Raw genomic sequence first — 26,189 nt, 5'->3', positions numbered from 1 at the left:
CTTTAAATCCAGCAAAAGGAGACTATGGAACATGGAGTTTTCAAAATAGAAGCCACTTCCTGTTTTGATTTTCCTCAGGGTTTCGCCTGCAATATCAGTTCTGTTATACTCACAGACAATATTTTTACAGTTTTGGAAACTTTAGAGTGTTTTCTATCCAATACGAATAATACTATGCATATATTAGCAACTGAGACTGAGGAGCTGGCCGTTTACAATTGGGCACCTTTTCATCCAAGCTACTCAATACTGCCCCTGCAGCCATAAAATCATCTGAGACATTCACATTAATGATAAGATGACATAAACTCTACAGTGGAAAGTCTACACATCAGAGTTATCGGATTCACATGGAATTGTTGTTCAATTTAAATGTTTGAATATGAAATTATTCGTGATGGGATGAAATGTGATTTTAGCTTCTAAAATGTGAGATTTGGGTTTTCATAAGATAGGGCTCTGCTCAATCAGTGGCCCGCCCCTGTGAAGGGACATGGGCTATAAAACTTTTCAAACACGCCCTCCTCTCCCTTCCTATATAAGCCCTTGACGACAATATAACCTCCTGTTCCGAGGACGTGGGGACGACGGTCCTATGTCAGAATGGTTCAGATAATAACTACAGAACGAAGCCAACATCAGTGAGCTTTGGTTGCGAATGGTATGAATTTTGAACTCTTATTCACTACAGAGATGATACCTACTAGCCGTTGAGTTAGCAACAGAAGCTGCAAACAAGAGTTAGGAAGGAACAGACAGAGTATCCCGTCTGTCATACAACGACTCTATTACAACGTATCCAATTGACCACCAGAGACATTCTTCAAAGGACAAAGGACTTGGTTTGGCAACACGGCCTTCCATCTACCACCAACCTACCGAAGTGCAGCTCAGAGTAAATATTTATTGCATTTTCCTTTTCCAAATGGGCGGTAATTTAGAATGCATAGGATACTGTATTTAGCATAGCACAGCTTCTCCCTGTGTCCCTCAGTCTTCCCGCTCTTTCACTCAAAGTTTCACCCCAGTTTCTTTTCATTTGTGTAACCAGCTGTCATATCTGTTCCGCCTGCTAGGGAGGTTTTCCTTTATGATGTAATTTGTAATCGAGGTATAATTCATACTTTGGATATGTAATTCTGTGTGATTAGTTAGTTAGTAAATAAATAATTAAACCCAATTTTGTATTGCTGATTCAACTTGTTAGCCAGGCTTCGTGCAGATTACCAAGAATTTACAACTTTCAGATGAGACTGAAATAAGATGACGATTAATATTGACTGCTATTGATGTAAATATTACTAGGTCTTTTAATTTTTTTAAATGTATTTTAAATGTATTTTTCCCCCCAATTTCGTGGTATCCAATTGTTTAGTAGCTACTATCTTGTCTCATCGTTACAACTCCCGTACGGGCTCGGGAGAGACGAAGGTAGAAAGTCATGCATCCTCCGATACACAACCCAACCAAGCCGCACTGCTTCTTAACACAGCGCAATCCAACGTGTTGGAGGAAACACCGTGCACCTGGCAACCTTGGTTAGCGCGCACTGCGCCCGGCCCGCCACAGGAGTCGCTGGTGCGCGATGAGACAAACATTTCGCTACCAGCCAAACCCTCCCCAACCCGGACGACGCTAGGTCAATTGTGCGTCGCCCCCGGACCTCCCGGTCGCGGCGGGTTACAACAGAGCCTGGGCGCGAACCCAGAGTCTCTGGTGGCACAACTGGCGCTGCAGTACAGCGCCCTTAGCCACTGCCTCACCCGGGAGATATTACTAGGTCTTTAAGAGTTTATTCGGAATATAACAGCTCTATAAATATTATTTTGTGGTGCCTGACTCTCTTGTTAATTACATTTACATGATTAGCTCAATCAGGTGATATTAATTACGGATAAATTATTTTATAGAATAGCATGTCATATCACTGAATCCGGCATAGCCAAAGACACAACAAGGGTAAGGTAGAGCTATTAGCATATCCTCTCAGATCTTCAAGTGTCTAAGATGGAGGAGGGCTTGGGGTTGCTTCTGAGCACTGATGAACATTGGTAGTAGGCAATGTTTAACAGTGAGAATTGCAGAATGGTGAATTTACTAAATGACTGAGAGATTGTGTGATATTAGGTTGCTTCTTGTGTAAATATTTTCTGTCTGGATTACTCACTACTGAACAAAATGGGGCTTCCCTGCAGAGAGGTTGCCAGGGCCAACTCAATAAGACTAACACAGAGCTTTCTATATATCAGGAGGAAGTGAGCAGCCAGCCCAGAATAACTGAAAGTAGTGATGCTCTTCTAAATGTTTATGTCCATATGCAAACTACTGTATTTATTTCCCCATTCTCCCTTTCCTACCTGAATGGTATCATACTCTGGTATGTTCAGTCATGTCAGTGTGATATTAGCTCTGAGAGAAACTGAGAGATTCCATGGTGTCATCTTTCATAACAGAAGGCTAGAGTCGAGCTGTTGCTCCCAGTCTCACAAGGATTAACAGACTAATGGTTGTGCATATAAAGCACTCCAGGCAGACTGTTAACAACGTGCTTGCATCCCAAATGGCACCCTATCCTCTATATATGCGCTACTTTTCACCAGGGTCTATAGGGCTCTGGTCAGTACACTATATAGAGAAAATGTTGCCATTTGGAGTCCTTTTCATAGAAGGCAGAAATTGTGTTTCAGGGCATTGTAACATCTGTTTCCAACTTACACTCTCAAACACATAGATCCCCTGAACGCAGCTCACTCTCCAGATCCCAATCACCTGAATTCTGATCACCTGTTCACACACCTGTATGTAATTTACACACACTATTGTGTTCAGTTCTTAGCACCCCATCATTGTGAGGTATTGTTTGTTTTGATACACATGTCTACTTGGAGTGCTGGTGTTTCTCGTGTTAGTCCTCCTGTGTACCATAGTTTTGGCCATCCTCACTAACCACGCCTTTTTGCCTATTCCCTGCCTGTACTTTTGCCTGTCGGATTTCCTGTCATCAATCTCTTGCCTGATCTCCCGGACTATGTCTGTAGCCTTCTCCCTGCCTGTACTGTTGTCCTTTTGGACCCTTGTTTATGACCTTCTGCCTGCCCCTGGACCCAGCTACCTGCCTCCTCCTTTAGTCCTTTACAAATAAACACCTACTGCGCCCTGCGCTTGAAACCAGCTCTCTGTCTCCTGTTGTATTCATTACAGGCATAGCATTAATATTCAGTAGCCTACATACTGTACATGTTTCTTTGATTTACTATTGGATTATTTGCAAGGTAATTTTCATGTAGGGCCAAGCATAAAATGATATGAGAACTACCCAGTGTTATTGCTATTTAGTATTTACTATTAATTCTTACTCTACAGTAGTGCAAACCAGCTAACCATGCCTATCAGATCAATTGTGCAAGTTAAGTACTGACATTTAAAAAATATGAAGGGAGAGAACTATGCTTTCTAAATCAGGCATTAACTGCAATCAAGGGAGATTTGCGACACTTGTTCCACTTGTGTTCCTCTTTCAGCGCTCTTGACTGTAATGACTTGCTTTCAACATTATGCATGGGGCCTGGGTGTTTAAGTGGGATCAACCGCATCAAGCGCGAGTGAAAAGAGTAGATAAGCTGACATAAGGCTTTCATAATACTATGACAACCACGGTTTAACCTCGGCATTCACTTCAAAGGAAAAGGGGGAAAAGACTTGAGGACTTGAGTCTTTCACACTGCTAAAATACTTTCCTAAGATTTCTTAAAGCTTTTTTAGGGTTAGATTGTGTTCTTTGACGTATGTGGTAAGATTTTCCTGTCATAACAGCAGCATGAAGGCTCAAAACTATACTGCAGAACTAAATGATCAACATGGCCAATGTAGATAATGTGTAAATTGTTTAAATATGAAATGTCCGGTGATTTCGCTGATATGGCTGAAAACATAACTGGTCATTTCAGTCATTGCATATTTTTGTTCTTGCATGCTTTTCTCATGCAGTGTAGCCTGTACTAAGTGATTTTATGTAAACATGAGTATAAGCTAGATGTGGTGTCAGTGGAGTGATGCTGAGCTTCTTACACAGCACTCGGCAGGAGGATCAAAAGACACACATGTTCTTTACATAACCTGCTTGCATAACGAAATCCTGCTGCCGCATGAGTCACACTAATACTTACTCACATTTGTGGATAAACCCATATGACATACAGTGCCTTGCAAAAGTATTCACCCTCCTTGGCGTTTTTCCTATTTTGTTGCATTATATCCTGTAATTTACAATGATTTTTATTTGAATTTCATGTAATGGACATACACAAAATAGTCCAAATTGGTGAAGTGAAATGAAAAAAATTACTTTTTTTTAAATTCGAAAGAAAAAAAAATATGGACCAGTGGTGCGTGCATATGTATTCACCCCTTTTGCTATGAAGTCCCTAAATAAGATCTGGTGCAACCAACTACCTTCAGAAGTCACATAATTAGTTAAATAAAGTCCACCTGTGTGCAATCTAAGTGTCACAAGATCTGTTACCTGATCTCAGATTCTGTAACACCACTAAGCAAGGGGCACCACCAAGCAAATGGCACTATGAAGACCAAGGAGCTATCCAAACAGGTCAGGGACAAAGTGGTGGAGAGATACCGATCAGGGTTGGGTTATAAAGAAATATCAGAAACTTTGAACATCCCACAGAGCACCATTAAATCCATTATTTAAAAAAATGTAAAGAATATTGCACCACAACAAACCTGCCAAGAAAGGGCCACCCACCAAAATTCACGGGCCAGGCAAGGAGGGCATTAATCAGAGAGGCAACAAAGAGACCAAATATAACTCTGAATGAGCTGCAAAGCTCCACAGCGGAGATTAGAGTATCTGTCCATAGGACTACTTTAAGCCGTACACTCCACAGAGCTGGGATTTACAGAAGAGTGGCCAAAAGAAAACAAGCGAACATGTTTGGTGTTCGCCAAAAGCCATGTGGGAGACTCCCCAAACATAAGGAACAAGGTACTCTGGTCAGATGAGACTAAAATGTAGCTTTTTGGCCATCAAGGAAAACGCTATGTCTGGCACAATCCCAACACCTCTCATCAAAAATCCCAGTGGCTAGATGTGCCAAGCTTATAGAGACATACCCCCAAGAGACTTGCAGCTGTAATTGCTGCAAAAGGCAGCTCTACAAAGTATTGACTTTTTCATTTTTTCCAGTCTAATTTCTTGTTTATTTCACAATAAAAAATATTTAGCATCTTCAAAGTGGTAGGCATGTTGTGTAAGTCAAATGATACAACCCCCCCAAATATATTTTAATTCCAGGGTGTAAGGCAACAAAATAGGAAAAATGCCAAGGGGGTGAATACTTTCGCAAGCCACTGTACAGTATGATGTTTTTACACTCACATGGGGCCAATATTGAAAATTATTCAAATCGGAATTAAACATTGAGGACAGAGCAAAACAAGTAAAATAACAGTTACGAGAAAGAATAAAACAAAAGTAAATTGTAAATGATGCAGTTTCATGTTTTAGCATTGTTTTTGGTGTTTTATCAATTGTTGAAAAAACGGTTGTAATTTTGCACCTGAAGCAAATGCTTAGTAAATCTTCATAAATCTTGCCTTGACATTTTTGTCAAGCAAATAGGACAAAAGAGGAAAAATAAGACCAATCATCTAATTTCATGTTCCATTGCGCCTGATAAGTGGATAGATAATAATGATGGTAGTTTAATTGATTATCTCCTACATTTCCCAAACACAGTTTTATTTATTTCTAATTACACTCAAATTCAGGGATGATCATCCTGTATTCAGGTGAGAAGTATTGTTAATGTACAGTAAAAAACAACAACATTGAGGTGGTTGTGAAACAAATATATTATTTTATTGAAATACTTTCAATGTATACTTTTTTTCTCATACATACATCTTATACACTTATCAAGTCCCCACATCCTCACAATTAACCTCTGTTGTCTCATCTGAGCAGTGTAAATGACTTAATATTCTAGAAATACCCAAGTATGGTACCAATTTTTTAGGAGGACTTTGTAAATTCTGGTGAACACACCATATTACAAATCCCACTGTGGACCCATAGAGGCACAGTGCCTTAAGAAATTATTCACACCCCTTGACTTTTTCCATATTTTTTTTGTGTTACAGCCAGAATTTAAAATGTATTAAATTTGTCACTGGCCTACGTACAATACCCCATAATGTCAAAGTGGAATTATGTTTTTAAAGCTTTTTACAAAAAAATATTTTTATGAAAAGCTGAAATGTATTGAGCCAATAAGTATTCAACCCCTTTGTTATGGCAATACTAAATAAGTTCAGGAGTACAAATCTGCTTAAGAAGTCACAATAAGTTGCATGGACTCAATAACATGATTTTTGCAAGACTACCTAATCTCTGTACCCCACACATACAAGATCCCTCAGTCAATAATTTAATTTCAAATACAGATTCAACCACAAAGACAAGGGACAAGCAGACATTAAAACTACCTTTGAGCATGGTGAAGTTATTAATTACACTTTGGATGGTGTATCAATAAACCCAGTCACTACAAAGATACAGACGTCCTTCCTAACTAAGTTGCAGGAGAGGAAGGAAACCGCTCAAGGATTTAATCATGACGCCAATGGTCACTTTAAAACAGTTACATAGTTTAATGGCTGTGATAGGAGAAAACTGAGGATGGATCAACATTGTAGTTACTCCACAATACTAACCTAATTGACAGAGTGAAAAGTAGGAAGCCTGTACAGAATAAAATCTTCAAAAACATGCATCCTGTTTACAATAAGGCACTAAAGTAAACCTGCAAACATTTTGGCAAAGAAATTAACTTTTTGTCCTGAATACAAAGCATTACGTTTGGGGCAAATCCATAAAACACATCACTGAGTATCACTCTCCATATATTCAAGCAAAGTGATGGCTGAATGATGCTATAGGTATGCTTGTCATCAGCAAGAACTAGGGAGTTTTTAGGATAAAAATAAATGAAATAGAACTAAGCACAGGCAAAAGTCTAGAGGAAAACCTGGTTCAGTCTGCTTTCCAACAGACACTGGGAACAAATTCGCCATTCAGCAGGACAAAAACCTAAAACAAAAGGCTAAATATACACTGGAGTTGCTTACCAAGACGACATTGAATGTTACTAATTGGCCTAGTTTCAGTTATGACTTCGAGCAATAACCAACAATAAACTTGACAGAGCTTGAACATTTTTTTAAATAATAATGTGCAAAAATTGTCCAGGTGTGCAAAGCTCTTAGAGCATTACCCAGAAAGACTCAAAGCTGTAATTGCTGCCAAAGTTGATTCTAGCATGTTTTGACTGATGGGGTTGAATACTTACTTCACATACACTTATGTTGGTCATTAAAACTCATTTTTTAACCACTCCACAAAATTCTTGTTGAGAAACTATAGTTTTGGCAAGTAGGTTAGGACATATTTTTATTTTACTAGGCAAGTCAGTTAAGAACAAATTCTTATTTTCAATGACTGCCTAGGAACAGTGGGTTAACTGCCTTGTTCAGGGGCAGAACGACAGATTTGTACCTTGTCAGCTCAGGGATTTGAACTTGCAACCTTTCGGTTACTAGTCCAACACGCTAACCACTAGGCTACACTGCCGCCGTCTACTTTGTGCATGATACAGGTAATTTTTCCAACAATTGTTTACAGACAGATTATTTCACTTATAATTTACTGTATCACAATTCCAGTGGGTCAGAAGTTTACTAAGTTGACTGTGCCTTTAAACAGCTTGGAAAATTCCAGAAAATGATGTCATGGCTTTAGAAGATTCAAACGCAGTGCCTTTTTGCTTGACATCATGGGAAAATCAAAAGAAATCAGCATCAGAAAAAAATTGTAGACCTCCTCCACAAGTCTGGTTCATCCTTGGGAGCAATTTCCAAATGGCTGAAGGTACCACGTTCATCTGTACAAATAAATGTACGCAAGTATAAACACCATGGGACCACGCAGCTGTCATGTCAGCTCAGGAAGGAGATGCGTTCAGTCTCCTAGAGATAAATGTACTTTGGTGCGAAAAATGCAAATCAATCCCAGAACAACAGAAAAGGACCTTGTGAAGATGCTGGAGAAAACAGGTACAAACGTATCTATATCCACAGTCAAACGAGTCCAATATCAACATAACCTGAAAGGCCACTCAGCAAAGAAGAAGCCACTGCTCCAAAACCAACATAAAAAAGCCACACCACTGTTTGCAACTGCACATGGGGACAAAGATTGTACTTTTTGTAGAAATGTCCTCTGGTCTGATGAAACACAAATAGAACTGTTTGGCCATAATGACCATCGTTATGTTTGGCGGAATAAGGGGGAGCCTTGCAAACATCTCAAGACATCAGTCAGGAAGTTAAAGCTTGGTCACAAATGGTTCTTCCAAATGGACAATGGCCCCAAGCATACTTTCAAAATTCTGAAAAAATGGCTTAAGGACAACAAAGTCAAGGTAATGGAGTGGCCATCACAAAGCCCTGACCTCAATCCTATAGAATATTTGTGGGCATAACTGAAAAAGTGAGGAGGCCTACAAACCTGACTCAGTTACACCAGCACTGTCTGAAGGAATGGGCCAAAATTGACCCAACTTACTGTGGGGAGCTTGTGGAAGGCTACCCGAAATGTTTGACCGACGTTAAACAATTTAACGGCAATGCTACCAAATACTAATTGAGTGTATGTAAACTTCTGACCCACTGGGAATGCGATGAAATAAATAAAAGCTGAAATAAATCATTTTCTCTGAATGGTGATCCTAACTGACCTAAGACAGGGAATTTCTACTAGGATTAAATGTCAAGAATTGTGAAAAACCGAGTTTAAATGTATTTGGCTAAGATGTATGTACACTGCCAACTTCAACTGTATCTAATCAAGATATATTAGTGTTTTATTTTTCATGAATAGTTTTTACAAATGTTCAAAAAAGATATCCACTTTCACATTACATTTTGTGTAGATCGTTATCAAAAATGACAATTAAATTCAATTTAAGCCCATTTTCTAACACAACAAAATGTGGAAATAGTCAATGGGTGTGAATACTTTCTGAAGGCATACCTTCAAAGAATTCCTATGGATAAACATCTAGCCACCTTCTATTGTAATCAACTCTGTTTGACTGTGTCTATATTAGGACAGCCTAAGTCCTGCTAAGATTGAAACAAGTCCTGCTGAGAATGAGGGTGTCACAATATTAACACCATACAGGTTAAATCTTGCTTTTGTTGCCGCAGTTAAAACCGTACACAATATTGCTTAAAATGTGGTGACAATAGTTATCAACTTCTTGCATAGCAAAGGACATCACTGTATCATCCAGAGATGGCAGTTTTTCAATTTTGATCCTAAGCTCACAATTCCGTACTTAAAGGAGCACAACTATAACATTCATATCTCGTTTCTTGATTTAAAAAAAAAGTTTGAAGCAGTATTTTCCAAACTCTCCAAACCACAATGTGTGCATAAACTCTATTTCTAGTACTCTGTTACAATACTACCTAACATAGATTTGTATATACTGTACACGTATCTTAAACTCTGGACATTATTGCATTAAGGGGTCACAATACAGTGCCCTGACAAAAACGTTGACATCACATAGAAATCAAATGCCCAATCAAATGACGTCCGTGCCAGACAACAGGCAGGTCAGCATTAATGTGCAATTCTCCATTTTGTCTTTGGAAAAACAAACAGTTGTTTATCTTATAATAACACTGAAATTGATGGACCGAAGGAAAACATCCCAGATTTTGCAGGGATGTTTATTGTGGTTTTGAAAGAGTTAATCACAGCTGGTGTCAGTTGTTCAGCCCACAAGAGTTAGAAAAAAAGCCTGATTTGAGGTCAATCATGGCACTGTATCCCATAGCTTTCTCCACCATACAAACACTGGAGACAAGCTAGCCCCCATCATCGGTCTAAAACAACACAGCACTTCCTCTGCTGTCCAGCACTACCACAAATGCACACCGATCATGTGTAAGGTGAGATTGAAAGACGTCCTGACACTGAGGCTGTCCTAATAGGTCACCATACACATGCCAGGTGTTGTCCTTACATTGTGCCGAGAAACCGCAGCAATTCAAGTCAATCAGGGTGTAGACAGTTCAATGCTTCCCTCGGGTTAAGGTTCAGCAGGTTTAGGAGAAACATGTTGTCGGGTCAAGCTCCGTAATCCTGCCTCACCAGTGTGAACATTGCCATGGTAACACCTCTCATACACATCTCAGAGCTCTCTGAGGAACAGTTTGACACCAACTACTTGTGACTCTGAGGCTGTCATAATATGGACACTGTACACACGAAGCTGGACCTCCCTCGGTGCTCAGGTGGTTCAATGCTTCCCTCGGGTTAAGGTTCAGCAGGTTTAGGAGAAACATGTTGTCGGGTCAAGCTCCGTAATCCTGCCTCACCAGTGTGAACATTGCCATGGTAACACCTCTCATACACATCTCAGAGCTCTCTGAGGAACAGTTTGACACCAACTACTTGTGACTCTGAGGCTGTCATAATATGGACACTGTACACACGAAGCTGGACCTCCCTCGGTGCTCAGGTGGTCGGGATGAGGGGTTCAAAGGTCAGTATGGGGCAAAGAGGATGGACCCTCCTGTTGGCCGGATAGGGCCAGGAGCCGCTCGCAGGAAAGAGGGCGGGAGGGCGGCTTTCTGGAAGATGGAGGTGTTGGGCCGCGGGTGGAGGGAGATGGAGGGTATTGTGGTGGGGATGAACGGGCTGGAGAGGAAAGCCTGAGACAGGGGCTTCAGAAGGTCCTTCTGGAATGCCAGTTTAGCCTGAGGGGAAGAGAGCAACTCCATGAGACACAACAATTCACATGGGGGTAAGGTGTGTAAATGCTATCCAATTCTATAATTGACTGATTAGTCAACAATTAAATCGGTAAACAAATCCATCAGAGAGATGACTCCAGCCTCTGCTCAAACAGACTACCCATAGGCAATGTGTAATATCAATTAAAAGAGAACAGCCACCGGGTGAGATAATACAGTTAATTCTGTACATTGTCAACTGAATTAATACAGATATTATCTCAGGACATTATCTCAGGATACTGGATATTATTTCAGTGAGTTGCTATTCTCTTTTCATCTGGAAACATAGTGTATATACACTGAGTGTGCTCTTTGCATGACAGACTAACCAGGGGAATCGAGGTGAAAGCTATGATACCTTATTGATGTCACTTGTTAAATCTACTTCAATCAGTGTAGACGAAGTGTAGTAGACAGGTTAAAGAAGGATTTTTAAGCCTTGAGATTATTGAGACATGGATTGTGTATGTGTGCCATTCAGAGGGTGAATGTGCAAGACAAAATATTTAAGTGCCTTTGGACGGTGTATGGTAGTACGTGCCAGGCGCACCGGTTTGAGTGTTTCAAGAACTGTAACACTGCTGGGTTTTTCACACACAGCAGTTTCCCATGTGTATCAAGAATGATTCCCCACCCAAAGGACATCCAGCCAACTTGACACCACTGTCGGAAGCATTGGAGTCAACATGGGCTAGCATCCCTATGGAACGCTTTCGACACCTTGTAGAGGCCATGCCCTGCCAAATTGAAGTTGTTCTAAGGGCAAAAGGAAGGTAGAAAGTGGAGTATTAGGAAGGTGGGAAGGAAATAGCTAGTCAGTTGAACAACTGAATGCATTCAACTGAAATACATCTTCCACATTTAACCCAACCCCTCTGAGTCAGAGAGGTGCGGGTGGCTGCTTTCATCAACATCCACGTCATCGGCGCACGGGGAAAAGTGGGTTAACTGCCTTGATCAGGGGCAGAATGACAGATTTTTACCTTGTCAACTTGGGGATTTGATCCAGCAGCCTTTCGGTTACAGGCAAACGCTCCTACCCACCAGGCTACCTGCCGTGTTCTTAATGTTTTGTGCACTCAGTGTAGATTTGACAAATCTCCTCCAAAACTGAGGAAAATGACTGATTATAATACTGCCTTACTTCTAGTGTGGTGGTTGCGGTGCTGTGTTGATGCTTGCTGTAAGGACTGTATTTGGGCTTCAAGGGTTTCCCGGCCACTCGGTCTTTGTGCCTCCGACTGGAAATGTGCTGAAACAAGTGCAAAAAAGGGTTGACATAAGTCCTGTAGGTGCATGAAATATTACCTTTCAAAGTCGTTCATACTCAGTTGAAACATAGTGTATATACAAACTCAATATGGCCGACGTAAGCAAATCACTAAACTGGCATTTCATATTTCTTCAGAGCTAATCAGTTTGATCTAGTTCATTGTAGGACATATCTCAGGGATGGGAAGCTCTGGTCTTACAGGGTCGCAGTATGTGCAGGCTTTTATTCCAGCCCAGTACTAACACATGATTGATTGATTGAAATAATACATTTTAAATCAAGACTAGTTTATCATGTTTTTTAACATTTGGAACAAAAGCCTGCACATACTGCGGTTCATTATAAATGTGAAGTTATTAACTGCTAATTTTGGTGGAGATTGACAGTGTAATTATGAGATACCTGTGGGAGAAAAATATAATAGCCACCCGCCTAGTGTTTGACTCATGCAGGCCATATTCTATGAATTTGAGACTTCATATGATCAACTTTGCAAGATGACATATCATACTATAGACATTTCAAATGTAATTTGGTAACACAGGCAATGGCATGGCACATACACTAAAAGTTGTAGAAATAAAAAACTATACCGCGGTACAGGATTTTGTGACAAAGACGGAGTGTTGTGTTGCACACACACTGAGGCAATTGTTCTGCCAACTCAATCCACTTGTTGTACAGAGGTAAAATGTATTATTTTGGATTTGTGATCAATTCAATGAATAAATGTTGAGATTGTCTGTAATTGTCTATTTCTTTACCTGTTTGAGCTGGATCTCTGAGTTGACGTGGACATCACAGATTTCGCAGTGAAACATCTTATTCTGCAGGCCTGAGCCTTTGGTGATGGTGGCCTGGACCTTGAGCTTAGCCCCTGGCCTGGGATAGGCTTTGATGGGCCCTGCTCCATCCCTCGCCTCCAGCATCGTTTTGTGCTTGGAACCTGGTAAGGATGTGGAATAACAAGCAAGCAAATGAAAGAGGCTATTCGTCACGTATAAAGGGTGCTCTTGAGCCAAAAGGGGCACATCCCAATAGATGGACAGAAATTACACCTCCCCAGACAATACATATATTATTACATTATATGTACAGTATATGAACCATAGCCAAAGTTTCATGTGAACAATTAGCAACTAGTAGATTCCATTTAGCCGACCTGTGTTGTGGGCCTCAAGCTGGGAGAGGGAGTTGACGGCCACTTTGCATAACGAACAGTAGAGAAGCTTCTTGGCCTTCTCCTCCTCTGATTCGTCGGAGTGCTTGCACGGGGCGGGGGCAGCAGGCACAGCAGGCACTGGGGTTGGTTTAGTGAGGGTGGGCTTTGACATCTCTGGGGCCGGACTGGCAGGTGTGGGCTCACACAGAGGTTTACACAGGATAGATGAGGGCGCCAATGCCAGGCCAGCAGCTTGGAAAAACGATTTTGAAGACGCCATGGTGTAGAGATTGTTTGGATATAACCCTATTTTAACTGAAAATCAAACAGATACAACAGTTAAACCACCTCATAACCCACTTAACACAGTGTTGTGCTACAGAGTTAGTAAATAGGGGTATTGGGCTTTTTTGGTGTGTGTGTTTTATTAGATAGGACACTAGCTCGAAACCACGCTTGCACGGATACAGTGGCTGTATTCTGGAGGCAGCGGCTTAGACCGCTTGACCACGACAGGCCACAGAATTGGCATTGATACACGCAATTTGTGATCAATTGAATGAATGAGTTGAGAGCCTTTTCTCTCTCAAACTAGTCTGAATTGCATGTCTGTAAGGTATTGATACATGCCGTTGTTACCATAAGAGAAGACTCCTTCTATGGTTTTATCTAACCTTATTCAAACCTAACGTCATCTGACTTCCATCTGTTCAGGATTGTTGAGTCAGAGACTCCCCATTTTGGACCGATTTGTTCCTTTTTGTGACTATGAATTAGCACACGATGATGGTGCTTTTTAAAAATATTTTTCTTTTTTTACAGGCAATCTGCAATTGGTACATAAATTAATGATATATATCCATTGATTCTTTAAGAATACACAGTAAATTCTGAATGCCACATGAGCTTAATTCAACTGTCATGACCGATCAAAACCCAAAATATAAGCTTATTTTACTCCATTGTTTGTAAACAATGTAACTGTTGATGGCTACTTTGCCTATAATTTCGATATCATGGATGGTCATTCCCTGTATCCATAGCTTTGTTTTTGAATTTGCAGGTGCTTACATTTATCCAGCCACATCCCTAAGCTGTGGCGGGGTTAAACTTATTCACAATATGCCTTGCTCATATCGATATCATAACAAATTATTGATATTGGGATCCACCACTACTTATCTAGCATGAATACATCTATTATTAAACCAAGCAACAGCCCAGGTGGTAGCATGGCCTACCATTCCCAACTCAGATCAATGGGTATGCAATCCAACACCACTTTCATAGGTCAGTGACTTTAGCAATCCAACGCGGCACATTGATGTAGGCAGCACATTCAAATGACCCTGACACATGTTCACAAGCTCCTCTAAGCTGAGGTATAACAATAACACACAGAGAAGCACATACACACATTCACAAACACACTTAACATCATCACAAGTCCAAATGCTTGAGACAAAGACCAATAAGACAACGGCTGTATAGAGCATGCAGCATAAAAATTCGGAGTAGACAAAGGGCCTGTCCCAAATGGTACACTATTCCCTATATAGTGCACTACCTTTGACCAGAGCCCACATAGGGCTCTAGTCAAAAGTAATGCATTATGGAGGGAATAGGGTGCCATTTGGAACTCAACCTTAAACAAGATGAGCTATTAACCTGGTTGTTCAGAGCTGCAGGCAGTGACAGCGATACTGGAGGAGGAAGAGGAGGTGGTGGAGGACATGAATCTCTTTCCTCTGTCCTGGCTGGGTATGCTGTTGTTTTTCAGGGTCTTATGTTTAGGCGTCTCTTGCGCTTTGAGCTTCTTGGCATGTTTGCTGCCTTTGTAGTGCGCATCGGCTTGGCTCTACAAAGGGGAAGAAATTAACTGTTCCGTCAGGCTCATTGCTAACACAGAGGTTACCGCCACACACACACACACACACGCACACAGGCCAAGGGCTGTTAATGTGACCTTATTACCGCCACACCAGCAGTCACGAGTCATGATGACCACGGTCAAATTCCACGTGACGGTAACTAGGCTTCTCTAAGCTCTGAATCTACTGATGGTCCTTAGTAGCCTACCAGACTTGCTAACTGCCTGGTACTAGGGACTCTATTGTCCCACTCATCACTCAAAAATATTTATCAAACACTTAATGAGAGCCGATGAGCTCATGTTGCACAACAATTCTATAGACTATGTATTTGCGTGAGAAAACAAAGTTTTGAAAGCTTTTATTAAAAAGAGCATGTTCCCATCAGTTTTCTATAGGCTAGGCCTACTATATTTATTTATCAACTGTCCTAATATTAATATGATCATTACACACATATATTATTTAGTATATGTAAAGACAACATTAAATTAAGAATAGTCTGTTGGGGTGACAATATTGGTCTATCACTTGTGAATTATATATTTTCACTTGTGAATGATGCCCAGCCTGTACAGTAAGGCAAGAAACAGAGCATTGCGACTTTTTCAAATCATAGTCACACACCTCATGTAGCCTAGCCCATAGGCCTATATGTTTTGATAAGGTTTGCATCACAATTGTGGCAAAATAGCTTCTTAAAATTAAGTACATTAGTCTGCTTTATAACCGGTGTAGAGCCAAACTGGCATACTGTACATAGGCTGCATGTGAGTTTCAAGTTTGGGGAAGATCATTTTCACCATAAAAATGCACCTTTATAATACAGCATTACATGCATAATTGTATTTGCTGTTACTTTCGAGAACAGTGTATTACTGCTAATTAATTTTATTTTGTAATATTCGTTGAAAATATTATCTAGTGCTTGTCATATTGTGAATGAGAGACTGATGAAGTGTGTGCAGCCGGCACTATAACAAATCAGAGATCATGCCTTTCATGCAACTTTTTTCCAAATCATCATTAGAGTCCCATCATGCAGCCAAGTGGCATAAATAACTCTAAATTAAGCATACAGTTGAAGTCAGAAGTTTACATACACTTAGGTCGGAGTCATTAAAACTCATTTTTCAACCACTCCACACATTTCTTGTTAAAAAAACTATAGTTTTGACAAGTCCTTTAGGACATCTACTTCGTGCAAGACACAAGTAAGTTTTCCAACAATTATTTCACTTATAATTCACTGTATTACAATTCCAGTGAGTCAGAACTTTACATACACTAAGTTGACTGTGCTTTAAACAGCTTGGAAAATTCCAGAAAATGATGTCATGGCTTTAGAAGCTTCTGATAGGCTAATTGACATCATTTGAGTCAATTGGAGGTGCACCTGTGGCTGTATTTCAAGGCCTACCTTCAAACTCAGTTCCTCTTTCCTTGAAATCATGGGAAATCAAAGAAAACAGCCAAGACCTCAGAAACAAATTGTAGACCTCCACAAGTCTGGTTCATCCTTGGGAGCAATTTCCAAATGCCTGAAGGTACCACATTCATCTATACAAACAATAGTACGCAAGTATAAACACCATGCGACCACACAGCGTCATACCGCTCAGGAAGGAGACACGTTCTGTTTCCTAGAGATGAACATACTTTGGTGCGAAAAGTGAAAATCAATCCCAGAACAACAGCAAAGGACCTTGTGAAGATGCTGGAGGAAACAGGTACAAACGTATCTATATCCACAGTAAAAACAAGTCCTTTATCAACATAATCTGAAAGGCCACTCAGCAAGGAAGAAGCCACTGCTCCAAAACCACCATAAAAAAGCCAGACTACGGTTTGCAACTGCACATGGAGACAAAGATTGTAATTTTTGGAGAAATGTCCTCTGGTCTGATGGAACAAAAATAGAACTGTTTTCCCACAATGACTATAATTGTGTTTGGAAAAATGGGGAGGTTAGCAAGCCGAAGAACACCAACCCAACCATGAAGCACGGGAGTGGCAGCATCATGTTGTCGGGGTGCTTTGCTGCAGGAGGGTCTGGTGCACTTCACAAAATAGATGGCATCATGAGGATAGAAAATGATGTGGAAAAATTGAAGCAACATCTCAAGACATCAGTCAGGAAGTTAAAGCTTGGTCGCAAATGGGTCTTCCAAGTGGACAATGACCCCAAGGATACTTCCAAAGTTGTGGCAAAATGGCTTAAGGACAACAAAGTCAAGGTATTAGAGTGGCCATTACAAAGCCCTGACCTCAATCCTATAGAAAATCTGTGGACAGAACTGAAAAAGCGTGTGTGAGCAAGGAGGCCTACAAACCTGACTCAGTTACACCAGCTCTATCAGGAGGATTGGGCACTTCCGGTGCCGACAGATGGCCACCTCGCTTCGCATTCATAGGAAACTATGCAGTATTTTGTTTTTTTTTACGTGTTATTTCTTACATTGGTACCCCTGGTAATCTTAGGTTTTATTACATACAGTCGGGAGGAACTACTGGATATAAGAGCAACGTCAGCTCACCATCATTACGACCAGGAAGCGGATCCTCTGTTTTGCCCACCACCCAGGACAATGGATCGGATCCCAGCCGGCGAACCAAAACAACGATGCCGTAAAAGAGACAGACGAAGCGGTCTTCTGGTCAGGCTCCGGAGACGGGCACATTGCACACCGCTCCCGAGCATACTACTCGCCAATGTTCAGCCCAAGGTTGGTGAAACCGAGCAAGGGTAGCATTAAAACATGGCAAACACGGAAACATGGCTCACTCGAGACACGCAATCGGAGTCGGTACAACCAGCTGGTTTTTTCACGCATCGCGCCGACAGAAACAATCATCTTTCTGGTAAGAAGAAGGGCGGGGGGGTATATGCCTTATGATTAACGAGACGTGGTGTGATCATAACAACCTACAGGAACTCAAGTCCTTCTGTTCACCTGATTTAGAATTCCTCACAATCAAATGTCGATTGCATTATCTACCAAGAGAATTCTCTTCGATTATAATCACAGCCGCATATATTCCCCCCCAAGCAACACATCGATGGCCCTCAACAAACTTTATTTGACTCTATGTAAACTGGAAACCACATATCCTAAGGCTGCATTCATTGTAGCTGGGGATTTTAACAAGGCTAATCTGAAAACAAGACTCCCTAAATTCTATCAGCATATCGAATGTGCTATCAGGGCTGGTTAAACCCTTGATCATTGTTATTCTAACTTCCAGAATGCATATAATGCCCTCCCCTGCCTCCTTTCGGAAAAGCTAACCACGACTCCATTTTGTTGTTCCCTGCCTATAGACAGAGACTAAAACAGGAAGCTCCCGCTCCCAGGTCTGTTCAACGCTGGTCCGAACAATCTGATTCCACGCTTCAAGATTTCTTCGATCACGTGGATTGGGATATGTTCCGCATTGCGTCAAACAACAACATTAACAAATATGCTGATTCGGTGTGCGAGTTTATTAGCAAGTGCATCGGCGATGTCGTACCCACAGCAACTATTAAAACATTCCCAAAACAGAAATCGTGGATTGATGGCAGCATTCGCGCGAAACTGAAAGCACGAACCACTGCTTTTAACCAGGTCAAGGTGACCGGAAACATGACCGAATACAAACAGTGTAGATATTCCCGCCGCAAGGCAATCAAATAAGCTAAGCGTCAGTATAGAGACAAAGTAGAGTTGCAATTCAACGTCTCAGACAAAAGAGGGATGTAGCAGGGTCGACAATCAATCACGGATTACAAAAAGAGAAAAAGTCCCGTCGCGGACCAGGATGTCTTGCTCCCAGACAGACCAAAGAATTTATGCCACAGACACGGCCCGCTACCAAAACTTGCGGAATCTCCTTCACTGCAACCGATGTGAGAAAAATATTTAAACGTGTTAACCCTCGCAAGGCTGCAGGCCCAGACGGCATCCCCAGCCGCGCCCTCAGAGCATGCGCATACCAGCTGGCTGGCTGGTGTTTAAGGACATATTCAATCAATCCTTATCCCAGTCTGCTGTTCCCACATTCAAGAGGGCCACCATTGTTCCTGTTCCCAAGAAAGCTAAGGTAACTGAGCTAAACGACTACCGCCCCGTAGCACTCACTTCCGTCATCATGAAGTGCTTTGAGAGACTAGTCAAGGACCATATCACCTCCACCCTACCTGACACCCTAGACCCATTCCAATTAGCTGACCGCCCCAATAGGTCCACAGACGACGCAATTGCAACCACACTGCCCTAACCCATCTGGACAAGAGGAATACCTATGTGAGAATGCTGTTCATCGACTACAGCTCAGCATTTAACACCATAGTACCCTCCAAACTCGTCATCAAGTTGACGGGTCTCGACCCCGCCCTTTGCAACTGGGTACTGGACTGCCTGATGGGCCGCCCCCAGGTGGTGAGGGTAGGTAACAACATCTCCACACCACTGATCCTCAACACTGGGGCCCCACAAGGGTGCGTTCTGAGCCCTCTCCTGTACTCGCTGTTCACCCACGACTGCGTGGCCATGCACACCTCCAACTCAATCATCAAGTTTGCAGACGACACTACAGTGGTAGACTTGATTACCAACAACGACGAGACAGCCTACAGGGAGGAGGTGAGGGCCCTCGGAGTGTGGTGTCAGGAAAATAACATCACACTCAATGTCAACAAAACAAAGGAGATGATCGTGGAGTTCAGGAAACAGCAGAGGGAGCACCCCCCAATCCACATAAATGGGACAGTAGTGGAGAGGGTAGTAAGTTCTAAGTTCCTCTGCGTACACATCACGAATAAACTGAATTGAAACAAACCTAGCGCAAGCCAGCCTGTTGCGTAACACCCTACACAAAGAACAATTCCACACACAGACATGGGGGAAACAGAGGGTAATATACATTTAGTCTGATGAGGGAATGTGAACCAGGTGTGAAGGAAAACAAGACAAAACAAATGGAAAATGAAAGGTGGAGCGGCGATGGCTAGAAGACTGGTGACGTCGACCGGCGAACGCCGCCCGAACAAGGAGAGGGACCGACTTCGGCGGAAGTCGTGACACCCACTGAGTCGATGATGGCTTCGAAAGCCTTTTGGAGTGGGTCTATGGACTTTTCCATGTGAATATTAAAGTCACCAAAAATTTGAATATTATTTGCCATGACTACAAGGTCTGATAGGAATTCAGGGAACTCAGTGAGGAACGCTGTATATGGCCCAGGGTGCCTGTAAACAGTAGCTATAAAAAGTGATTGAGTAGGCTACATAGATTTCAGGACTAGAAGCTCAAAAGACAAAAATGTTTTTGTTTTTTGTAAATTGAAATTTGAATTTGTAAGATACTTGTTAGATTTTACTGAATAGTCAGAACTAGAAGCACAAGCATGTTGCTACACTCACATTAACATCTGCTAACCATGTGTATGTGACCAATAAAATTTGATTTGATTTGATTTAGTCTATGAATTTTGAGAGTGGTTGCATTTCTCCAGCCACATCCTTCAGCTCTTTACTGAAACTGTGGTGGTGAGTACACTTAGTTAATGTTTCAATTAAGGATTGACACTATAAATACCTTCAGTAGAGTAATAGTGTTATTATATGACGCAGTCCTCTAGACTGAATTACTTTTCTGCCATTAATATCAAGCAAAACTTCTGAAGTCGAGAACAAAATTCTTAGTATTGGAAACAAAAATAATGAACTTGAAAGCGAAACTTAAACCCAAAAGTATTGATAGCATGTGATTTCTTCATGTGGCACACACACACACACTGGAGAAGTGTGGTGCACTGAGGACACACACACACACACACACACACACACACACACACACACACACACACACACACACACACACACACACACACACACACACACACACACACACACACACACACACACACACACACACACACACACACACACACACACACACACACACACACACACAGGTACTACCCAACTCCCTAACAATCATCAGGTCGCTAATGGCCCAGTACTCAGTGCTCTATTTTATTGAACCTTTATTTAACTAGGAAAGCCAGTTAAGAACAAATTCTTATTTACAATGACAGCCTACCCCGGCCAAACCCTAACCCGGATGACGCTGGGCCAATCACAGTGCGCGGCCCTATGGGACTCCCAATCACAGCCAGTTGTGATTCAGCCTGGAATTGAATCAGGGTCTGTAGTGACACCTCTAGCACTGAGAAAGAAGTTGAACAACAGATTGAAACTAAGTGGATATTGTTTCAAAGCCTAACAAAATGAAAGGTGATGATTAATTCAAAACACCCATATGCATAGGCCTATACATGAGCTCAAGCCCCCCCCCCCAAATCACAAATTAAAATAATGACTGTGATGTTATACAACTTTAGCCTACAGCATATTACGCAAAGCAGATATACAAATTTGAAAAATGATTTAAGATGTCTTTGTTACATAATTGGTTTAGAATATATATTTCAAAATTAAACAAATTCTATTAATCATCTTTGACTGTGGACTGTATTATAATGCATACTGGATGGACTGGTTAACTTATACTACACTCCAAATGTTTTATCCATGAGTCTGGGAGAGAATGTATAGGCCTAGGCGAGCTGTTGGTTTATTGATTGTGCAGGACAATTTACAGAGTTACCCTAAAATTGTAGCAAATTTGTATTTGATTTTGATTAGCCTAGTAATAGGGCATTTTTATGTTTTCATAATTAATAGGCTGACACATTACCTTTAGCTACAGAATATCTATCACGATCGTTATGAGAGACGGACCAGTTTCACTGAATAAAATACGTGGAACTTAAAAAAACAACAATAAACAAGCCATGAAACGTAACATAAGTCGTGAAACTAGCACGCGTACTGGAGGCCAGGTGCGTGGAGCTGGCACAGGTGGCACCGGCCTGGTGACACGCATTTCAGGGAGAGTGAGGAGAGCTGGCACAGGACGTACCGGACTGGGGAGACGCACTGGAGGCCTGGTGCGTGGAGCCAGCATAGGTGGCACCGGACTGGTGACACGCACTTCAGGGCTAGTGCGGGGAGCTGGCACAGGACGTGCCTGGACTAGGCACCGGAGCAGAGGGCTCCGGCCCTGGAGCTGGGTTGGATGCCGTGCCTGGACTGAGCATCGGCGCAGAGGAAGGCTCCGGCCGTGGAGCTGGGCTGGCCGCCGTGCCTGGACTGGGCACTGGAACAGAGGAAGGCTCCGGCCTTGGAGCGGGACTGGACGCCGTGCTAGGACTGGGCATCGGCGGAGAGGAAGGCTCCGGCCTAGGAGCTGGGTTTGATGCATTGCCCGGACTGGGCACCGGCGCAGAGGAAGACTCCAACCTTGGAGCTGGACTGGACGCCGTGCCTGGACTGAGCACCGGCGCAGACGAAGGCTCCTGCCCTGGAGTGGGACTGGACACCGTGCCTTGACTGGGCACCGGCGCAGAGAAAGGCTCCTACCCTGGAGCGGGACTGGATACCGTGCCTGGACTGGGTACTGGCGCAGAGGAAGACACCAGCCTTGGATCTGGCACCGGAAGTACCAGGCTGGGGAGACGCACTGGAGGCCAGGTGCGAGGATCCGGCACAGGTGGCACCGGACTGGTGACACGCACCTCAGGAAGGGTGCGGAGAGCTGGCACAGGACTCACCAGACTGCTGACAGGCTCTTCAGGTCGGATGTCGTGCAGAACACACCTACACAACATCTCTCTCATCCCTCTCTCTCCCAACTTCTCCATCACCTCCCTGACGGTCTCTGGCTCTTCACGGTGAGCTGGCACAGATGGCACCGGACTAACGCACCGCTCTTCCACTCTCCGCCGACCACCCCTTGTTCCCCCCCCCCCCCCCCGCGTCGTCGCTGTCCTTCCACCTTCCTCTGTGTCTCCTTCCAAGGAAGGGTCTCACAACCTCACAACGTTTCTTCCCAGGTCCAAAACTACCTCTGTCACACGCTGCTTGATCCTGTCACGATTGTGAGGAGAGATGGACCAAGGCGCGTGTGTAGAGTTCCACATCTTTATTTCGGTGAAACTCCAAAACAAAACAATAAAGCAACAACGAAATGTGAAAGTAGTGCACTGACCTAATAAGGTCATCTTCTCCCCTCTCTACTTTATTCCTTTCTCAAGAGCACAGAGAGAGGGGCTGGGCCTCCCGAGTTGCGCAGCATTCTAAGGCACTGCATCTCAGTGCATGAGGCATCACTACAGACCCGGATTCAATACCAGGCTGTATCGCAGCCAGACCCATGAGACCCATGAGGTGGTGCACAATTGTCCCAGCGTCGTCCGGGTTAGGGGAGGGTTTGGCAGGGCGAGATGTCCTTGTCCCATCGCGGTCTAGCAACTCCTTGTGGTGGACAGGGCACATGCACGCTGACTTTGGAGTTGTATGGTGTTTCCGCTGACGCAATGGTGCCGCTGGCTTCTGGGTTAAGCGAGCAGTGTGTCAAGAAGCAGTCCGGCTTGGTAGGGTCGTGTTTTGGAGGACGCGTGGCTTTCGACCTTCACCTCTCCTAAGTCCACACGGGAGTTGCTGCGATGGGACTACCAATTGGCTATCAGGGGTACAAAGAACAACAAAAAATATAGAGGGGCTGTCTACAGTTAAATGACATATGTTTTGTGGAGAAAACATGTTACTATCGATGTTGCTGAACAGATTTCACTTGGTTTCCCAAATGATGCACTGGGTAGCTGCAGAAACAGGGTTGGAGAGCCCATGGCATACAGAGTTTGGGCAGAATATCAGAGAAAGAATACATTCCTACACATGCCCAAAACTAAAGTTTCCTTATTGGTTTACAGAGAGAATATCATGACATGAGGAAGACCTAGGATTACATTTGACATTTTAGTCAGAGCAACTTACAGTCAGTGCATTTAACTAAGATAAGTAAGACAACCATATCACAGTCATTGCAAGTAAAGATCCCCAACACTACTACTCTAGCCTGGTCCCATATATGCTTGTGCTATAGGTATGTTTGTGCTGTAAGGCTATACAGCACAAACATATCTGGGACCAGGCTACCTCTATACTATATACCTCCCTGATTTTGCATGGCCATCTGAATCACTTGTCAGTCTAGTGCTCCAGAGCAAACTCATGCTCCCTCCAAACCTCTTTCACCCTGTACACCTGGAAATACCTGGCTATTGGAGGCGTGGCATCATCCTTGATTTGTACCAAATGTGTAAGCACAGGCCACTTCAGCCTTGTTATAACTGCCACCATAGAAACAGAATCTCGATTCTAAACTCAGCAAAAAAAGAAACGTCCTCGCACTGTCAACTGCGTTTATTTTCAGCAAACTTAACATGTTGTAAATATTTGCATGAACAAAACAAGATTCAACAACTGAGACATAAACTGAGCAGGTTCTATAGACATGAATAATGTGTCCCTGAACAATGGGGGGGTGGGGTCAAAATCAAAAGTAACAGTCAGTATCTGGTGTGGCCACCAGCTGCATTTAGTACTGCAGTGCAACTCCTCCTCAGTGACTGCATCAGATTTGCCAGTTCTTGCTGTGAGATGTTACCCCACTCTTCCACCAAGGCACCTGCAAGTTCCCGGACATTTCTGGGGGGAATAGCCCTACTAGCCCTCACCCTCCGATCCAACAGGTCCCGGACATGCTCAATGGGATTGAGATCTGGGCTCTTCAATGGCCATGGCCATGGATATTCCGTTCTTGCATGAAATCACGCACAGAACGAGCAGTATGGCTGGTGTCATTGTCATGCTGGAGGGTCATGTCAGGATGAGCCAGCAGGAAGAGTACCACATGGAGTAAGTCTTCCCTGTGACACATAGCGTTGAGATTGGCTGTGAGACCAGGGGTGATGGTCCAGCCTCTCTCAGCCTATTGCGGACAGACTGAGCACTGATGGAGGGATTGTGCGTTCCTGGTGTAACTCAGCAGTTGTTGTTGCCATCCTGCACCTGTCCCACAGGTGTGATGTTCGGATGTACCGATCCTGTGCAGGTGTTGTTACATGTGGTCTGCCACTATGAGGACAATCAGCTGTCCGTCCTGTCTCCCTGTAGTGCTGTCTTAGGCATCTCACAGTACAGACATTGCAATTTATTACCCTGGCCACATCTGCAGTCCTCATGCCTCCTTGCATGCCTAAGGCACGTTCATGCAGATGAGCAGGGACCCTGGGCATCTTTCTTTTGGTGTGTTTCAGTACAAAGGCCTATTTAGTCAGTATAAAGGCCTATTTAGTGTCCTATGTTTTCATGGCTGTGGCCTTAAATGCCTACCGTCTGTAAGCTGTTAGTGTCTTAACGACCATTCCACAGGTGCATGTTCATGAATTGTTTCAACCCTTTACAATGAAGATCTGTGAAGCTATTTTGATTTTTATGGATTATTTTTTGAAAGACAGGGTCCTGAAAAAGGAACGTTTCTTTTTTTGCTGAATTTATTTCTTTGGATGCCACGATAGCTGTAGTGTTTAGAGACTCTACAAGTATAGTAGAATCCTACATATAAAACTACTCAATAAAGTTTCCTTAGAAAGGACAAGGGTTCCTCTTTTCAGTGAATAAAAGCTTCTTCCTTCTCTTCAATGAATCAGCTTCTATCCTATCTGATTATTCTCTGCCGTCTAGATTTAGGTATCGTCCCAAATGGCACCCTATCCCTATAAAGTGCACTACCTTTGACCAGAACCCATTGGTCTTGCACTAAATAGGGAATAGAGTGCCATGTGGGACTCAGACACAGAAGTAATACATCAAAGTGTCCGTGGTTATCGTATTCCTTTTCAATTCACTAATGCTTCACCCCCAAAAATACAATAAAAGTGGCAGCGGATTTAATGCTGTAAATTGCTATCTAACTTCACTCGCTTCATTTGGGAAATATTCTTGGGGTTAGATCTTCACTCAGAGTACGTGCCTTGAGGGGAACACACATGGAACCGGATTATATCAATCACATTTTAATCTGTAGTGCCAAACACAGACGCG

The 26,189-nt window shown here is 42.8% G+C and overlaps 1 protein-coding gene across 2 annotated transcripts in view; it reads right to left on the bottom strand.

Moving 5' to 3' along the window:
• Positions 1-5,856: 5,856 nt before the first annotated feature.
• The window catches only part of LOC135542432 (zinc finger protein 385B-like), a 148,540-nt gene continuing 128,207 nt past the window's right edge, over positions 5,857-26,189 (bottom strand). For both annotated transcript variants that reach the window (XM_064969370.1, XM_064969371.1), the window contains 5 exons: positions 14,991-15,180; positions 13,323-13,637; positions 12,925-13,106; positions 12,032-12,139; positions 5,857-10,848 (listed from right to left, as the gene is read on the bottom strand). In XM_064969370.1, the coding sequence (XP_064825442.1) occupies positions 10,636-10,848; positions 12,032-12,139; positions 12,925-13,106; positions 13,323-13,637; positions 14,991-15,180 (1,008 nt within the window). In that variant the 3' untranslated portion in view covers positions 5,857-10,635. The remainder of the gene's footprint in view (positions 10,849-12,031; positions 12,140-12,924; positions 13,107-13,322; positions 13,638-14,990; positions 15,181-26,189) is intronic.

Source organism: Oncorhynchus masou, chromosome 6 (assembly GCF_036934945.1).
Source record: "Oncorhynchus masou masou isolate Uvic2021 chromosome 6, UVic_Omas_1.1, whole genome shotgun sequence".
In the NCBI taxonomy this organism is placed as follows: domain Eukaryota; kingdom Metazoa; phylum Chordata; class Actinopteri; order Salmoniformes; family Salmonidae; genus Oncorhynchus; species Oncorhynchus masou.
This window is presented reverse-complemented; position numbering and strand designations above follow the sequence as displayed.